The sequence below is a fragment of the Populus alba genome, chromosome 13 (assembly GCF_005239225.2).
Source record: "Populus alba chromosome 13, ASM523922v2, whole genome shotgun sequence".
NCBI lineage: Eukaryota > Viridiplantae > Streptophyta > Magnoliopsida > Malpighiales > Salicaceae > Populus > Populus alba.
This window is the reverse complement of record NC_133296.1, coordinates 7,546,714-7,566,366: the sequence shown is the minus strand read 5'-3', so window position 1 is coordinate 7,566,366 and position 19,653 is coordinate 7,546,714. Positions and strand designations below refer to the sequence as shown.

Here is a 19,653-nt window from a genome sequence, read left to right as displayed (position 1 = left end):
CGGTCTTTGATGTCCAACCACAAATCCCGTGTAATCTCTACATGAGATATGGTTGATCGGAGTGTGGATTCGATAGTGTTTCGAATCCAGGACACCAACAATGAGTTGATGGTCCTTCAGTCTTCCCAGTCCTCTGATTCTTCACTGGGTTGTTCAATAGACCCGTCGATGAACCCGAATTTCTTTCGGGCTCTTAAAGCCGTTCGGAACGAACGTGCCCACTCTTCATAGTCGTCCCCCTTCAGTTGGACCTGAGTAATCGTAAACCCAGGATTATCAAGAGATGTAATATCGTATGGCGAAATCGTTTTTCGATTCTCACTAGATACACTCTTGCTCCCGGACATGGACTCTGTTTTGTCAACAGAGACACTCTTGTTCCCGGACATGGATTCTGCCATGTATTCTTTCGATTGTTTTAATGCTCTGATACCATGATAAAACAATGGAATAATAAAACAGTAGAGAAGGAATGTTGCAGCCGAAAAACCTTAGGTCTGCGTGTATTGTATTAGGGTTTTATAATACCTAAATCTCCACAATTAATGCCATAATAAATGCCTAAATACATGCCTAGGACTATTCACATTCCATAATAGGATAATATTACAATCAGCTCATCCCATATTTAGATATTCCATAATAGGGGGAAAGGCTGGAAGAGAAAAGGATGATCAGTACTAAGAGAAAACCATGCTTTGAAGAAATTCACGAGGAGGAGGAGAAGCCGAGGACAAGCGACCGAAGGAAGAGTGGTTCAAAGGCACTAGTACTTGAATCGGGTTTTGATTTCTCTAATGAAGTAAAAGCTCTAATGGGAGAAGATGGAGATACGGATTTCCAGCTAGGATAAAGAAAAAGCTGTACCAAACTGATACGAGCAGCCACCATGATCGTTTCACAATGCCTTGGAGACAAATCAATTAATGAATGCGAGAATCTCTTAAATGATGATGAGAAGAGGGATGTCCGTATAGGTGATGGCATAGGAGAGATAGCATGATCGCCGATCAACTGAGGTTGAAGCAGTGGAACATGGTCAAAAACAGCTACTATGCCTTGAGAAGTGGCCGGAAAGATGTTATGCTTCGGAATGTGGGAGTGCTGCAGAAAAATGACTATGTGCAGATCTATTCCTTTAGGAGCAACAAGGAACTATGGTTCGTCCTCATCAAGGAGTCTGATCATCTACAAGGTCGCACAAATGGTGTCTTGGAAGGGCTAATGCATGCAAGCGACCGCACATTATAATTAATAGGATCAGTGATCAGGAGAATGGAGCTGGTGCTGGTGCAAGCCAAAATGCAGGGAAGAGCAGGCAAACTTAATGTTAATTTCAGTCATGCATGCCTTGTTTGATTAATGACAATGGAATTGGATTTGAATATATAGTTTGAATTTCTTCATTAAAACAAATGTGTTTATTATTATTATTATTATCATCTTAAATACATATTTTTAGAATTAATTTCTTTTTTCTTTAACTCAAGTATACATGGATGTATTTTCTGTTCATCATCAATTGTACTTCACGTTTTTTAAATTTAATACTTGAAAATGTTTCATTTATTCATTCAAATCTTGATTAGTTTACTACATGATGCTTAAAAGTCAGATCAGTGTTTATATGCACAAAAGCATTGTTTTGGAACAGGTGGTGTGTATAAATCGCAGAGGCTCTTCTCGCCATATCAATTTTAATTTATAGTCTTTCCAGCAACGATTTTGGCCTTCACATGTCCAGCCTTTGTTGCAATCTCTTGCCTCTGCCTTTAGCACTAGTTTCTCGAAGCCAAGCAACAAAAATATAAATAAGTTTTATATAGTTAATGACCGTTTGTATTGTTGGATTATATTTTTTAACATAAATTCTATAACATAGAATATTAACTTATATAAAACTAATAGTGCATAAATAAGAAATTCATATTAAAAAAATATTTGGTTGGCAAAATTCTCAAACCTAAAAGTCATATCTCATTGAAAATTTACAAACTTTTTCAATAGCTTATACGATGGTGCTTTGAAAAGTTGAAATTAGGTCTGAAAAACACCGAAAGTACTTTTCAAGGGGAGAGGGCCTAGGAAATTGCAGGCTTCGAGTGAAAACAAGCACGCTTTTCTTAGACTTCAGTTTAAGTTAATTGTAAAATAATTATTTGGTACAAGAAATTATTTTTTTATCAATCCATAATAAGTCTATATTCTTTGAATCAGGCACAATTAATGATGTCTTATCACTCAATTATGATATCTTGTGAAAAACCTGAAAAGTTTAGTGGTATTAACTTCAAAAGATAACAATAAAAGACGTTTTTATATTTTACTATATTGAACTTTATTAAATTCTTGATAGAGAATGTGCCAAAGATGTTTTGACAAAGTCTGATCCTACTATAATAACAACTGTTTGCTTATGAAAGCATAATGATTTTATATGCAAAAATTATATATTAAATAGATATGTATATATACATTAACAATGCTTAAATGTTATGGGAATCATTGAATCAGTTAAAAATGTTAGCTTGAAGAAATTCAGTCACAAAGTTTCTTGATTTTAAAGAGGTTAATTAAACGACAGTGATGAGCAAAGTTTAAAATTTTCAACTTATCCTGCATGATATTGTACTAAAGAGATGGTTCAAATTAGATTTTTCTAAGTGACTAGTACTATTATTGAAAAATTTCTATTATTTTTTTTGAAAGACTTCAAGACCTAACTTAAATACAAGCGAAAAAAGATGCAAGTTAAAGATCTCATTTCAAGATTAAGGTTAAAAGAGGATGGTAAGTTATTCAAAAGAAAAACAAGCTCTGCCTCAATGGCTTTAAAGGAAAATATGATTGAACAAGTTGAGAAGTTTTTTAAGAAAAAAAATAACAAAAGAAAAGGCTTATTGTAAAGGAAAAATGTATTGTCAATAAGTTCAATAATAAATGTTTTATTTGTAATCAGCAAGCTAAAATTACAAAAAATAAGTTTTAGCAAGACAATCCTAAGAGAAATTATGGTCAAGCTAATATTAATGAAGTTGAGAACCTCTCAAATGATGTGTCAAAGATGAGCTTGTTTGCTTTTTTCTTTGAGATACTACTACCAAGTAGTGGTGTAAAGATACTATTGCAACAAGATATGTATGTGCCGGGAAAATGATGTTCTCCACCTACCAAGAAGTAGATAGTGACTAAGTATGCATGGTGAATTCATCAAATATAAAAGTACTAGACATTAGGAAGGCTATTGTTCTTTCTATTTACTTGAATCTTGTGATATGTGGCATGACAAGTTAGGACATGTAAATTATAATTTTATACAAAGACTAACAAATCTTGAATTATTAACAATTATTATTTTTTTCTTAAGAGTAAATCATAAGTGCGGAGTCTTTGTAGAATCAAAATTCACAAAGACTTCATTTCAAATAATTAAAAACAAAATAGTGAACATCTAGATTTAATTCATGTTAATATTAGTGATTTACAATTAATGAAAACAAGAAGTTGAAAAAATATATCATTACTTATATAGACAATTGCACTATTAGATTTCCTAAAAGAGTATTAATGTAGTAGAAATGCTAATTTTAAATTTTTCAAAAGCCCCATGGATCTCGTTAGACAGTTAAGGACTATTTAGGGTTTGAGAAAAGATTACCTGAAAATCAATTCTTTTTTCTATGGTTTGATTAACTCTTTAATGCTAAGTTATCATAAACTACAATTTATCTAATTGTTTAGCTTTTAACAACATTTCACACGAATCACTAAATCAGGAATCCCATAAACTCTTTTAAGAGATATAGATTGATATGCCTTGAGTGCTAACTCTTTCTCTATGTCGCAAAGGACATCAATGAGAACTACATGTAAAAAAAAGGTAAAAATAGAAAAATAAGTCGCTATCTAATTTTACAATATTTAGAATTTTGGATTTATCTTTTAAAGGTTCTAGGTAAATGATTGATTATGTAATAAACAAGACAACAATCACCATATATATTATATCTAAGGTAAATTGTATTGGTGTTTGTTTTTAAAGATAAGGGTGATCAAAGTAATTACATGCTAAAGTTTTCTACACTAGTATATGTGTGTTATTATTAAAAGTACTATTATAACCTAAGACAATAATTGGGGAGATGAGCCTAGTAACAAAACTCAATCCTCACTTTTAAAATGCGGTGATTAGACTTGAGAGGATGATGAATAAATGGTAGACATAATTTTATTCAAGATTATATTGATTGAAAAGAGCCTAAAAACCATCATTCACACTTAATGAACCTCTTTGAAATCATCTTGATCTAGCCTAAATTCATCTGCATCATCAAAGAGATGGCATAAAACATAAGAACATGAATATAATTCATCACATGGGCACATGAACATGAATATAGAAAAGTCACATTCTAATAATGTCAACAGAAGTAATTTAGATTCGATAGTCATTAACCTATGATAACAAAAAATTGGTTCATTTATCCTAAGTGGATGTCTAAAAAAATATTTTTAACACAAAAGTCATCAACTTAAAATAACGTTTGAAATTGGTTCATTTATTCAAGGTGGACATATAAAAGTGTATTTTTGACATGAAAATCATTAACCTAGAATAATAATAAAAAATTGATTTATTTATCCTAAAAAGACTTATAAAAATGAATTTTTAACACAAAAGTCATTAACCTATAATAACTATCTAAACTAGTTTATTTATTAGAGGTGGACTTATATATTTTTGACACGAAAGTCATTAACCTAGAATAATAACCAAAATTGATTCATTTATTCTAGGTGAATTTATAGAAAATAGAATTTGTAAAAAAAAACCCTGATCACATCCTCATCACAAGAAAAATTCACAAAACAATCCATCACCAATAAAATTTTATAACCATCCACGACATATTAACCACAATCATCCACAATAATATATGTAATGACAATTCTAATATTTAAATCTTTCACAATCATCCATAACATAATGTATTAGACACAATAAAATATTAGAATTTATATAAAAAAAAATATCACAATAATCATCAAGATCAATAATATACGACAAATTATTTGATTTCAGATGGTGGTGGCTATTTTTTGCACTGTAGTGGTGTTTTAAGTGGCAGGTGGTGGGTTTTTTTGTGGGGTAATGTTGATTTTGATTTCGGGTTGTTTTAAGTGGTTTGTGGGAGGTTGTTAGATGGTGTGAAGATAATTTTTAGTCTTATTGGTGTTGGTTTTTGGTGGTGATTGTAGTGATGGTGTCATTGTTGAGGATGGTATTAGGGGCAACAGAGCTGTAGGTTTCTGCAACCATGATTGGAAAATAAAATTCCAAACTTAGATAATAAATTAAAAAGCTGAACAGTCAAAGTGAAGCCATTTATTATCTGCCATTTATTTGCTTAGCAATTGAAATGAAGATCCATTTAATTAGATTGTAGAAAAGGGTGAGACAAATAACATATCTGAAAATGAGCTAAATCCAATTATGATAAGAGGAGTAATATCTCTGACAACGTGACAAATACTTATACAAGGTTACACTTATCCCTTAATGAATTAACTTATATTTATTATACATATAATTGGAAAATTTTTTAAGTATAGATATATAAACTAAGACTAAGTATGATGAAAATCATCAACCAACACCACAAGATCTATTACATGTGCTAGTTCGATCTAGTGCAAGGTCAAGAACTAAAAAGATTAAAAAGGTATTTAATGGGATAATTCAAGATATTTGGACCTTATTTCCTATAGTGCTTGTAGATTCAATTTATTTTTCTACTTACACTGAAACGACCCTGATTTTCTACAACCTTTTTCATGATTCATTAGGATTTTCAGTGATTTCTTTTGTATAATATACTTATCAGAACATATAAGTATGTATGGATTAATTAAACAAGCTATGTGCATGTAATTGAATGAGATATCTTGAAATGAATAGTATTCTTGTTGTTGTAAAAGATAATTAATAAATGTCACCTGTGATTTGCAAGATGGATCCCTATATGACAGGAAAAATATTATAGAGGCCTAGTATTTTTCAAGCACAAGTTTACATATGAAAATTATACAAGGAAGATAAGGTATCAATAACAACAATTGTTCTTACAGTTTTCTTACAATCCAAGTTAAACAAGTAATATCAATTTTAACCACATAAATCATATTGACCATTCTCCTATCATTATCACCATAACAAGACCAACATTAAAGCTCTTTCTTAACTTGTATAACATTTATCCTTATGCTCATATAAGAATATATAATTTGCAACTTACAAGTTATGTTTCAACATTTTAACATATTATACATTTTACCTTATTCACATCTTTACAGCTTACAATTAACCTCATACATCAAGTTTGTTCAAGCAATAAGGTTTATTCCTACCTTACATCACAATCATCTCTTCTTTTACACAAGGTACACACATTATCAACTCAATCATCCTTATTTTAAATCATAAGATGTTCTTCCATCATTAATGACCATATTTGATCAATTAAACTTTCATTTTCAAACATTCATTCAAACCTTAACATCCACATAATTTTAATTACATCAAATATGTTATCAATCAAGTTTCTTAAATTTTACATATATTAGCAGTAGATACAAAAAGCAATAAGTAATTAACAGTAAATTATATATTCAAACCCAATGGTCAAAATATATAACTTGGAGTATTGCACAATATATCTTAAAATCAAAATGATCAAATGGTTAAATTAGACATAATTTCCTTTATACCAGACTGACTTGAAAATCAAGGTTTTCTAGACCCTTATTATTAAAAGAGAACAATTGCTTCGTGGTGGCTTTGTTTCAAATCTCTACCATTCATAAGTAATAACCTGATCTTATGAACCTTTATTCAAAATTTTGTAGCAATCCAATGATAGATGAATGAAAAATACAGTGCTGAAGTTGGTTGCTTTTAAGCAAGAAATCCCAACTTTGTACAATTTCACCTTATTGTTGTAACTTTTTTTAAAAAATCTAATATTGGAATACCCAATAATCTGATTGTAGATGAGGTTGATTAGAACAACATATCCAAAAGTTGGGTCGATCTAATGACAGAAGATGGTGCGATGAGCGTTGTAAAAATGTCTGTTCTACTTTCATTTTCTCATTAGCTTCTTCTTCTTCCTTTTCTTCTTCTCATTAAGAATCCCTTGTCTCACTTCCTAACTTTTCACTCAAAAAATCCATCGATCTCTCTCTCTCACTCTCTCTCTCTCTATATCTCCCGGTGTAGCTTTCTTCTTCTCACCTATACATAAACTCACTCAAGGCTCCTCTTTGTAAGGAGATGCAAGTGGTTTTGGTCAGAGAGAAAATGAAGGAGATAATGGCCTAAGGGGTTGTTTTGGACAACACATTCTATATAAAAAGAAAGCATACATGTCTTGTCCCCGTGTAATTATATCCCCCCTATAAAATGCTTTAAGCCTTGTTTGGTGACACCACAATTTATCTTTCTATTTTCTATGCACTAACCTGGCACTGACAATTTATTTCTCCAACCCCATAACATATTTAGGCCTTGTTTGTTTGCTGGAAAGTAGTTTTCTTTTGGAAAGTGAATTATTTTTCGATATTTGGTAGTATAATAGAAAATAAGTTGGAAAACACTTTCCAGTGTTTGGCTATGTCATGAAAAATGAGCTAGAAAATAACTTATTAATGTTTTATGTTTCTCAAGTTTATTAAAATAATGAGGAACAAATCTTACAAATTAAAAAATTGAATGAAAATAAAATTGAAAAAAATATAATTTCATAAATTATCTCAAATAAAATAAATAATAATCAAAATAATAGAGATCAAATCTAAAAAATAAAATAAAAATAAAAGATGAAGAAATTAAAATAATAATAACTAACATTTCATAAATTATTTCAAATAAAATAAGTAACAATCAAAAGAATGAGGATCAAATTTGATAGATAAAGAATTTCAATAAAAAAATGATAAGGAAAAAGCAAATAACAATTATAAAAATAAGGACCATAGTTAATATAAAAATTAAATTTTAAGAGATGAAATTGAAAAATAAATATTCAAAACAATATATATATAGCAATAAAAAATTTGAAGACCAAATTTGATATAATCAGCAAATAATATGACATTCTAAATTTTTCACAACTTCCAGAAAGTGTTTTCCACCTAAATGTTTCAAGAAAACACCTGAAAACCAAGCCAAATTTTTCTTTGACTGGAAAGTGTTTTTCATTGACCAACTTTTCTAATGGCAAATAAACACAGGAAAGTTTAGAAAGTGGTTTTCTGAAAACCACTTTTCAGGAAACAAACATAGCCTTATGCATGAGTTTGTACCAGCATTTTAACTTTTCTCACGCAATGATCATGCAATAACTTATTTTAAATTTCCTCCTATTTTTTTAAATAATATCACTCAAGATTTAAAATTTTATTCCTTCCAATAATTATCATGCACGATTAGGAGATTTACACAATTTATCCTTATTTAATAATTTGCGTATCGATTTATTTCTTTATCTCACCTGACATTTAAATTAATCATTCAGGAGTGTTCATTTTGATACCCCTAATAATATTTATCTTTATTTTATCATTTGTAATTAGTACTTTCTCTATTAAATCCATATTTATCGAGCTTGGACCGGGTGTTTACGCTCCAACTACCAACATCCTTAGGTTAACTTTCAAGATATCCTAACATTTTATTTAATATTTTTCCTTATCAATTATCTTATTCGTGATTTATCAAGACTTTACATACATGCAGATTAGGCTTATTTTTCTTATGTATAGTTTTATGTTAATATGCATAACTTTTTATTCGACTGTTGTGTCAAATTAAACTTTTGTTGAAAGATTATAAAGGCCTTTTTTACTACAGGGTTAGAATTTTATAACAATTAGACATCGGGAATACTTTGTGATAAAGCCCAACGTTACTATTTGAGATTTACATTATTTTTCTTAGTTGATTTAGGATTATTTTTTCTATTTTATTTAGATTTTTCTATTATTTTCCAACCTTATTTATGATGTTTTATCTAGTATAAATATTGTTAGTTAGCTTGCATTTAAGAATATGGATTGATTATTTAAAAATAAAACTTGTGTGTGAGTTTTCTCTTACTCTTAGTTTTTCATAAAACTTTCAAAATTTATCAGAGATTATTTTTTTGTGTTATTTATCCTTATACCTTCAGTTCTTGGTTCGTTATAATCAACCTTATACATTTGGTTCTTGATTCATTATAATCAACAGGTCAGGGCTTTCAACCTTATACATTTGGTTCTTGATTCATTATAATCAACGATTCTAGGTTTTCAATCTTATACATTTGATTCTTGATTAGTTATAATCGATGGATCAAAGTTTTCATCCGATAAATATGGTTCTTTGGTTTAAGTGATCATTGAATCAAGTTTTTTTTTTTACTTGATTATAGCTTTCTTGGGTTATGTTCAATTTTGATTGTGAGTTCCAGGATTATTACTCTTTAGGTATACATCAGTTAGTATAATAGCTTAACTCTAAAATCAAGTTTCATCTATCTATCTTTAAATTCAATTTACTTTGTGTTTTAAGTCTTGTTTTTCATTGTTAGGTTTTTATTTTGTTTTTACCCTGATTCTAGTTTCTTTATGTTCTTGATTTGAGCTTTATCCTAGTTTTTTTAGTTTGTGATTTCATTGGTAAAAAGAAAGAAAGAAATAGTCTATAAATTTAGTATTCAACCAATATAAAGGGAAAAATCAAATTGCAAAATCAAGTTGATTAAAATTTATTTTGTTAAATTAGGTAGCCTGGCAAAATCTCATATAAAAATAGATCTTATTAAGTTATCTTATGTTGAATTTAGGTTTATTTTAGCTTTAATTTTGGGTTTCGTTGATTTATTTTTGAATTTATTTTTGTTCTCTTGATTGTCTTGTTTTTTTTTTAATTCATTGGTTGAACTTTAAAAGTTGAAAGTATTTGATAATTTTTTATTTAGTTCAATAAAAAACTGAAAAGGGGAGTTAAGAATGGTAAAAGGCAAGATAATGTGATAATAATATTGAGAAAAGTCAAGTTAAGAATGAAACATAAATGGAGTGATATATCTTTGATTACAAACATATAAGGAAGTGTATGAGGTTTATTAGTAACATCTTTTACACCTTTTAATTATATCTTCCAAAAGTGAGTTAACATTTAAATAAGGTGATAATTCATGATCGAATCCTTTTGATCAATTATATTGGTTTTTTGAACATTTTACAAGATTAAGACTAAAAAGATTAAAGAGACACTTAATGGGTTAATTCAAGATACTTGGCCTTATTTCCTAGAAAAAAAATTTATAAATTCAACTTGATTTTCTATTTACATGCATATTGAACTTATTTTTATAATATATAGTTTTATGTTAATGAGAATAAGTTTTGGTCTAACTGTTGGATCAAGCTAAAATTTTATTAGAAGATTTTAAAAATCTTATTTTCTACATAGTTAAAATTTCATAGTGATCAAATATTAAGAAAGTTTTATAATAAAGCTTGAATATTACTATTCGAGATTTGTAATATTTTTTTAGGTGATTTAGAATTATTTTTTCTATTTGATTTAAAACTCTTTTGTTATTTTTTCAAAATTTTTTAAAGAAGTTTACTTGTATAAATAGAGTTATTTAGATTAATTTAGAAATAAAAATACATTATTCAAAGATAAAATCTATATATAAAAGAATTTGCTTTTGATTATTAGATCATAGTTTTTTTTACTTGATTTTAACTTTTTGAGGTTGTGTTTAATTAAGTAATTTTGTATTTTATATATTGAAAATGAATATTTTTGAAATATTATAAATAACTAAAATTTTAAGAGAAATTATTTTAGCAAATCTTGATTAGTTTTTGCATATATATATATAAAAAAAACTTAAATTAATATCCTCAAATATTAAAAAAAAAGTTAATTAATTTAAGCTTATAAATTCACATGTTCCAAACAAACAGCATGTGAAATCAAAATCGATCAACACCGGAAACCTCAATTTTGGGAGTCCCAATGAAATATTGCACTCGCGGACACCATTCAGTTTGCTTCGGCGATTAGGGAAGCCAAACCTGAATTTGAAAGTAATGATTTGGTTGTTTTGATCCCGCAATCGAAACCCTTATCGGCCGCAGAGGTTTTGGCACCCAATATGTCTAAAAATGTTGTTGGGAATTTGGTTTTGGTATTTGTAGCGTTTCCTTTAGAAACATTTAAGATTGCGAATCCGAGGATTAAGGCGTTTAGGTATGACCCATATTTATGGAAGTTGTTTTTGGAGGAGTATGATCATAAGGGAATGGAGGAGGTGACGAAAAAGGCGATATAGAGAGTAGCCAAGGGATTGAGCGAGATATTGGGGAGTTTTTCTGAGGACAATAGGAAGCCAAGGGAATCCGAGGATATTGGATAGGTTGAAAAGGAAGATGAGGGGTAAAGGTTTTGATTATACGATTGTTTTGATGTATTAGTGCGTTTAGGATTTCATTTTTTGAGGATTCGGTTGATGCTTGAATTCAAATTGCTTGTCCTATTCTTTCTATTGACTGAGAAGCCATTGTTGACGCCTTTTGAGGCGGAGACTGCGCTTGGGGAGTCGGCTGGTTGGTGGAGAACAGTTTGGTGGGAAAAGTGACGGATCTTGTTGTGGGTGTGACAATGGAGATACAAAGGGTTTGGAGGAAGATTATGGTGGGGAGTATCCCATGGATTACTGTGCTCAGGATGGTGGGGAACGGAATTCTTCTTATGTGAAGAAAGCAACCCACTCTGTACGGAGAAATGTTGTGTCTTCTATTGGCAATGTTGCTGCTACATAACATCACTGGGCCATGAGACTGTAAACCAGTGTGCTGAGATTTCTAACTACAAGTAAGCTGTCAAGTTCTCCCTATGTGTTTAATGTTCTATTGCTAATACTAAATGAAAGTCCATTTGTATCAATTTTTATGATTCATTTGTAGTTTAAAAGCTATCATGGAGGAATTATTGACTTTGGTTTGAGTAAATGATAAAATTGTCAGAAAAAGTTACCCAGAAGTCATAGATCGTTTACATCATGACAACTATTATACAATGAATGTTCTGTATTATGAAGAGATAAATTACCCTAGAGTGATATCTCGATGCTTTTAAGAGATTTCTCATATCTCATTATCATTATTACTATTGTTTTGATCCATGGCGCATGCATGAACATAAGAGAGTTTTCAATCGTTAATGCAATTACTCTTAGCATCAACTTATAAGCAGTGGAAAACACAAGTTTGGACAGTCTATTTCAATTTGGTCACCCAACAAAAACGAGAGCATTAATTAAAATGCAAGTGAATATTGGCGTAGATCTTTGGCATTCTGAAAATGAGAGTGCTGAAAAAGTACTCAGTGGTGTTCCTTATATTAGCTATTGACTTGAAAACTAGTAGTCATAGATGTTAATTTTGAACAAACTTGGGGATGCTTTGCAGAGCCTGAAATGGGAAACTCACTTTTTTTAATGTTATAGGATTTTCTTGCTATTGATTTTCTTTTTTTAACGATACAAACTTGTTGATTTTGATGTATGGTGGTAATGGAATACAGGGTGAAGGGGCAAAGTCACTGTGAGAGTATCTGACTCGTGACTCGGTAAGTAGTACTATGTTTCTGTTCTTTGTGTTTTTGGAACGTCAGTTGCACTATATGTTTTGAATGTGAGCATATTGACTCGTAAACTACTGTACGTTGTGTGAGTTGGGCTACGTTTGCTATCGCAGCAAAAACATGCTATGGCACACGAAGAAGGTGACCATTTCTGAAACAGACGCAGCATGCTCTGTTCGGAGAAATGCTGTCTTCTGCTGGCATTACCGTGGTGGTGCATCATAACGCCACCAGGTCATAAGATTGTAAACTAGCGTGCCTAAGAAAGGTGCTCGGATTCTTATTACAATTTATGAGTACGCGTGTACTTCATCCTATTGTATAATGTTCTGTTGCAAATGCTTTAACCTAGGGAAGTTACTTTAACATTTTCGTTGCTTCAATATGGTTGAGGTGGAGCTAGTTGATACGCATAATCTATTTTATTATTAATTTTTAAATTCAATTAATAATTTTTTTTAAAAAATAAGGCTATATTTTAATAGTTATATTTTCACATATAAAAAGAAACACTTAAACTCTCATTTGCATCAACTTTATACACTTCGTGTCCAAAACAATCCTGCACCCTCAGCTTGAGAATAAGAGCTATTAGGTTTATTTTGTGAAACATTGGTAAAAACAATCATCTTGTTATTAAGAATGACCCATGGGTCTAAAGATCTTGTATCTTCGTCATTTTACATCTAAGAACTATGGGCTCCCATGAATACAATCTGACCTCAGAATGCAAAGTTTTCCTGTGATGACTGAACTAAAAGAGTGTGTGTGAATCCAATTGAGTTCATCTTCTTGATTGTTAACATTTTCATCTGTAATGGAACATGGCAAACAGCTCCACCTGCATCTATAGATTTGCTTGATTGTTCCAACGTTGTTTTCACACCATGGTATTCATGTTTTCATCCCTGTTTCAAATCCATAAAGAAATTTCATTAGACAAAACCAAGCATAGGTTCAGGTTCACTTAATATCCATCATCGGTGGAAAACTAGCAGATCATGATATATGGCGACTTACATAGGTTCATGGCTGGAATCGCACCCTATTTTTCTGCTAAGTCTTTGGTTTCAGTCAATTGCTGGGTCCTGCACCAACACCAAGATTGTAACTAATGATGTAAGCAATACAATATAACAGATTCAATTGATGGATCATATCAACCAAAATACAGCCACGGGTGCATAGATAACTTTGTTGAATGGAATCCTTGAGACGGCACAAGGAGACTGATGCAATTTCAGTTCATAGCTTTCAAATATTGCAAGGGAAACCACTGACAAAATGAAAGTCCACGGGTTTTCTACATGTAAAGTTTGATGACACTTTATAGTTCATATTTCTAAAAGACACTTTATGATCCTGATCCTATTGCCTGTATCTCCCAAGTTCAAAATTGCTAGTGAATTTTTTAGGCTTCAAGCATGAAGCAATCACCACAACAATCACACAATACCACAACAGCTTAACAAAGTCATAACCGAACAATTACAAGGAAGAATTATCACTTCCTCATTCATGGATCAAAATTTGACTGAATTTCTAAACTTCAAATAAAAGTTTAGCAATTATTAGAGATTAAAATATAAATCTCCCGGAGCTTCACCAAACAACTTTAAGCTTTTAGGTTAAGATGGTTTTTGACATGGTATGAATATCTTGCTAACTAAACAGTCACGAGTTCGAATCTCATCATCTTTATTATTTCTTCTAATTAACATACAATAACACAAGATAGCATGAGTCTATTCAAGTTTGAAACCTAAAAGGATTTCACTTAAAAGGGATGTTAGAAGATAATAAAAAACCATTTCTAAGGTTTCACCCAACAACTTAAACTTTAAGTTGGGATGGTTCTTTGATAGTAACATCATATCAAAAAGTAGAATAAATATATTCAGCTCTTCCATTGTCAAAAAATCCTGCATTTATGAAATCAAAAAAAGAACAAAAAGGAGGTTCATTGAACTTGAATTTTACTTGATCTTAGACAATGAATGACCTTCGGACCATCACAAGTTTATTGTGCTGGCTTGTACAAGTTCCTGTCAAGCCCCCTTTACTCCTGAGAGTTTACACCACCTTGCTTTATGACAGGATTCCTCGCCAATTACGAGGGATTTGTTCAACCATGTGACAGCTAAAAGTATTTTGAAGAAAAACCCGCCACCAAACAAGTAATCACATCCTTATTTCCACCATAAACCCTTACACTTTGTTTGTTCTCAACCACCATTCTCTTCAAATTACAACAAATACTTTGAGGTTTTGAAACAAGTTTAGTACGTAATCAGTTTCATCATCATTTCCTACGCTGTCTATTCCTGATCCCATCATTGAGACCACAAACCATTCCAACCAACCTGAAATGTTTCATCAAACTAAGACACACAAACCCACTGAAAACTTTAATTAGCAGGACAGAAAGAATATGTCATGTAAGTGCCCAATGCCCACTGAATGAAACTTCGGTGGCAATCTTGCATAATTCAGTCTGTCAAACTTGATTGAAAATCTAGGTTGTTTGCATTTGTATTACAAATGCAAACAACCTAGACACCATTGCTAGCTTAAATTATGAAAGTTGATGAAGGAGGAGATCCTAGACTTCATTTTGATATCGAGGTCCAAAAGAGAAGATACAAGCAATTTATCATATATTTGTGGTCTCCTTCATTGCTATACTATAAGTAGATTACTCAAAACTTCCATTTTCTCCACAATATTTCTAAAGCCAATAAACAAATTAGTGCTTCATAAATTCTGCAGAATTCCATTTCCAGTGATTTCACCCTAAACCATATTGGCAACCCTTCTAATTACACTTTAACACCACATGAGAACTCCATTAACAAGCAATCTAACATAAGGCCAGTACATTTAACATGAAGCACTCTTCCAAGGAAATCTCACAACAGAAAGCTGTCAGAAGATTACCATGTTGATGTATTACTGATACCAAGCCCATTGCACGTAAGTATCATTCCTTTAAATCTGGCAAGATATTCCTGCATTACCATAGCAGAATATCCAGATGAGCATCAATAAATTAAACCTAAAGATGAAATCAACCTGACAAGTATTAATTCTGCCATCTGGAATTGATGTTACCAAAGAATTCTTACCCGCACAGTATACTTATCAATCTCATATATTCCAGTTAAATCATATTCAAATCGTTTAGCTGGATCACTCAACACTGCAGAAGAAAATATGAGTATGAAACAAGCAGAAGTAATCAAAGTGGAACCTTTGAACATTGCTACTGCATCATCTATTGCTATAGCATTTAACTTGAGAAATTATCAGATTCATAGATTTGTTTAAGCCAGAAGGGGTATGTGGTTTGAAAATAGGATGCCAATTACTTTCTGCATAGTTTTCTGTGTAACAGAAAACAAGCTCTGCTTCCTTAGAAAGGAGGAGATCCAAAGTAAGAAATGCATAAATTAGTGTGTATGCAAACCCCCCGGTGTGAGTGCACATTTCTCTCCATGAAGTAGGAGAGGATATACAAACATAGTGTGCATGCGTGTGAAGGGGCACACACATTTCTCTCTCTCTCTCTCTCTCTCTATGATGCACATGTGTGTGCATTAGAGTCTATTGAAAAGTGCACGAAATATGGTACATCTATTGCAATGATACTTGTTTTTTTTTTTTTTAAGCATCACTCACGTGTTCAGTTTTCCAACACGTATTTCAAAGGCCTTGAAATAAAAGTCAGCTCATAGCAACTGCAATTTATATATAGATTAATAGCTTGCCTTGATTCATCTGAATTTTACTTGTATGTTATATGCATTTTGCAAGAAAATTCTAATAAAACAATTCATTAATTTCTGAAAGCTGCAAACAAAGTAATTGGGCCAGAGTGACAAACTAAATTTCCCCGATTGATGCACTAGAAAAAATGTGTTGCACTAAATAAAGGACTCGAGCTTGTGTGCATGCATGAGAGTTACCTTTATAAGCTTCATTGATATCTTGAAATTTGGCGGTAACTGCACTATCACCCAGGTGCTTATCAGGATGCCACTTCTATAAACAAACAAAAACATCACGAATTTTTTAGTCAATGTCAAAGTTGTTGAAGAAAACTATTATTGAATTGAGAAATGCAAAGCTCACATAAGAAGCTGCTCAGAGCAGATGCACCACTAACCAGTGCAAGCATTCGGTAATTTAATCTTATCTTCTCGTCTGTTGCATCATAATCAACCTCCAAAATTTTGTAGTAATCCTATAAAGAGCAAGTCTTTCTCATAAGATGAAACAGACAAAGCTTTGACATGCAAACCAAAATATCCACAATGGGAAAGCATTGTAAATAACAGGCTCACAGACATAACACCCGAAACCATCATTAAATGGTCCCTGAAAAAGAAACCCTAATAAATAGAAACAAACACCAGAAAACAGGATTATGATATAAATAGTTTCCATTACACTACTTAACTAACAAGAGGATAGCACAACTTAAGGAAGAAAGTATGGATAGCACAACTTAAGGAAGAAAGTATGGATAGGCTTGATCAAAAAAGATTCAAGATTTTTTTCTTCGTCATTCTCTAACTCTTTAATATACTTCATTCTCATAATCATTTATTGCAAAAGAGCTTTCTAGTGCAGAACTTTATAAGAGAGGAAACTCTTTATCCAGTAGCATGTTTGTAAGAGAAGAAACCCTTTATCCTGTAGCATTTCTCTAGTCATATAACCATGACACTCATAGACCACCACCTGCCAATAGTTTGATGTCATGCGATATACCAAAATGCATACACAGATTGAAAGGTAGCTGCAGCACCTACCTGCCAAACCAGATGAAAGGTACCAACAGTTGAACAAGACCTGGAAGTTGATGAGGATATGTTGATCTATAGAAAATCCAGTTTCTTGTCACATGACTCTGACATTGAACAGTCCCCCAACTCCCTCCCCCCTCAAAAAAACAAAAATATTCCTGAACCTTTTAACTTAAGAGTTCATTGTTTGAATATATGTTACATTTAATGATCACCTAGTGATTAAGGAAGGAAGAAAAACATTGGTGTAGTAAATTTTCACTTGAAAGTTAGAAGTAATAAAACAGAAGGAGCATTCAAGATTGCAGGATGTCAGTTATGCTACAATTGAACAAGCTTTTAAGAGAATAAACTAGTCATGGCATGAGACCTCTGTTCTAAGAGCAAGCATAACTGCATTACCAAAAAGAGGAAATTTAAGCAAGTACGATAAGAAGAATCATATAGCCAAAAGGTAGGGGAAAGAAACTTGAATTCTTTTGCTTTCCTTCCATATCAGTGATCAAACGAAGCCTACATTTCTTAAACGTTACCCATTAACGACCAATACAAGCTTACTCAGATGGACAAGAACTTTCAAGTAACGGCAGTACAAAACAACAATAGAATAAAATAACTTCCCTTTTGGTATAAAACAAGAGCAACTGAATCCACATATACATCAAAGAATACTAATAATCCTCTAGGGTACCAGAAAATGAATGATCAAGAACCCAGTTCATTTAGTATCCTTCCCAACCATTTCTCATCACAAAAGAAAAGAAACCCAGAAACCATTGCCTTAAAAGAAACTAAATTCAACCCCAAAAGGGGTACAGGGGATAAAAATCGAGCACCTTTTGAGTGGTGTTTTCATTGTCTTCCATATGCTGTGATGATGGGTTTGTTGTGGAGAGAAATTTGTGCATAAAACTTCATCTCATAAAACCAAAAAAAAAAAGGATATTGACGGGAACTTCTCAAAAGTAATGAAATTGAACGAGGATATTTGAAAAATTGGAATAAAAATAGGAATGGGGGTATATTTTGGGGTGGATTTTGGATTCCTTTGAAAGAAAGAGTGAAAAAAATGGAATGGTAGGAGAGGTTCTGTGGATTTGTAAATTGTAATTGGATCTCCAAGTTTTGTTTGGTATAACCTCTCCTTTTTTTTCTCTCGTTATATTGCTCCTCTGATGCACGTGTCATGCACGTTGAGTCAAAGGGCCAAAAGAGAGAGATTTAGGTACCCTAGGAGATAAGGACTCTCCCACTAACCTCGTTGAAGTGGATGTCGAATATGGTACTGTTAGGACAAACATGGGCATTGCAAGAAAAGACATGATTGGTTAATACTCAGCCTTTTAATTGGGATTCAAGTTTTTATGATGATGCCCGACCTACACCGTTGTTTAGGGGAGTATTTATTGTCATATTTGGCATGGGTTTCCTTGTATAATTCTTATTTTGTAAATCGTCCCATACGCTGCGGGTCTATTAGTTTTTTAAAAAAAGTATACAACATGGATATTTAGACAATGATAGTATTTCAAAAAAAAACAAGAAAAACCCGATACTTGAATTATTAAATTAACTAGATTTAATAAGATCAAGTAAATATAACAATATAATTTTAACCAGAGGCAACAATAAAAAACAAGCTATCAAAAAATATTTGACAATAATTAACTAAAACAATTAAACAACCAATGTAATACTCAAAAGGAAAACAAAGAAAAAATTATTGAAGACTCATTATCATTTCACTATGAACAATACCAAAAAATCTTGCTGAGACTATCCAAATCTCATTGCAACATAGTGCATGATAACATTAAAAGAAGCTGTATGGATTGCTAGAACAACGCACAAAAAAGAAAACAAAAATAAGAAGTGGTCATCCACCTATATTCAAGAAATTAATTCTATTTAACTTGAGGAATAAAATCTATCTATAAAAATAAAATTACTAAAAAAACAATAAGTAAAAAGACAAGAGAACCCAATCAAATAATTTAAAAAAAAAACAAAAACAAAGGACACGAAAAGTTGGATAAAAATATAGTCAAATCTCCAATTAAATAAATACTAAAGGATAAAATCGGGGAAAAAAAACATTAGCTTTAAAAATTATTAAATAAAACAAATAAATCTTGAGCG

The 19,653-nt window shown here is 31.4% G+C and overlaps 1 protein-coding gene and 1 pseudogene across 2 annotated transcripts; one reads left to right on the top strand and one right to left on the bottom strand.

Annotated features, from left to right (window-relative positions):
• The first annotated feature begins 999 nt into the window (after positions 1-999).
• LOC118053579 (uncharacterized) lies at positions 1,000-13,074 on the top strand (annotated as a pseudogene).
• Positions 13,075-13,318: 244 nt separating this feature from the next.
• LOC118053550 (uncharacterized) lies at positions 13,319-18,729 on the bottom strand. 2 transcript variants are annotated; one of them, XM_035064844.2, is made up of 8 exons: positions 18,351-18,729; positions 17,521-17,586; positions 16,872-16,949; positions 16,672-16,747; positions 15,832-15,905; positions 15,644-15,714; positions 13,727-13,794; positions 13,319-13,614 (listed from the first exon to the last, which is right to left on the bottom strand). In XM_035064844.2, the coding sequence occupies exons 1-7, from the start codon at positions 18,420-18,422 to the stop codon at positions 13,752-13,754; spliced, it is 480 nt and encodes a 159-aa protein (XP_034920735.1). In that variant the 5' UTR covers positions 18,423-18,729; the 3' UTR covers positions 13,319-13,614; positions 13,727-13,751. The 2 variants fall into 2 exon arrangements, with proteins under 2 accessions (XP_034920735.1, XP_034920736.1); XM_035064845.2 differs by lacking the exon at positions 17,521-17,586 and having other exon boundaries at positions 18,351-18,713.
• Between the last annotated feature and the right edge of the window lie 924 nt (positions 18,730-19,653).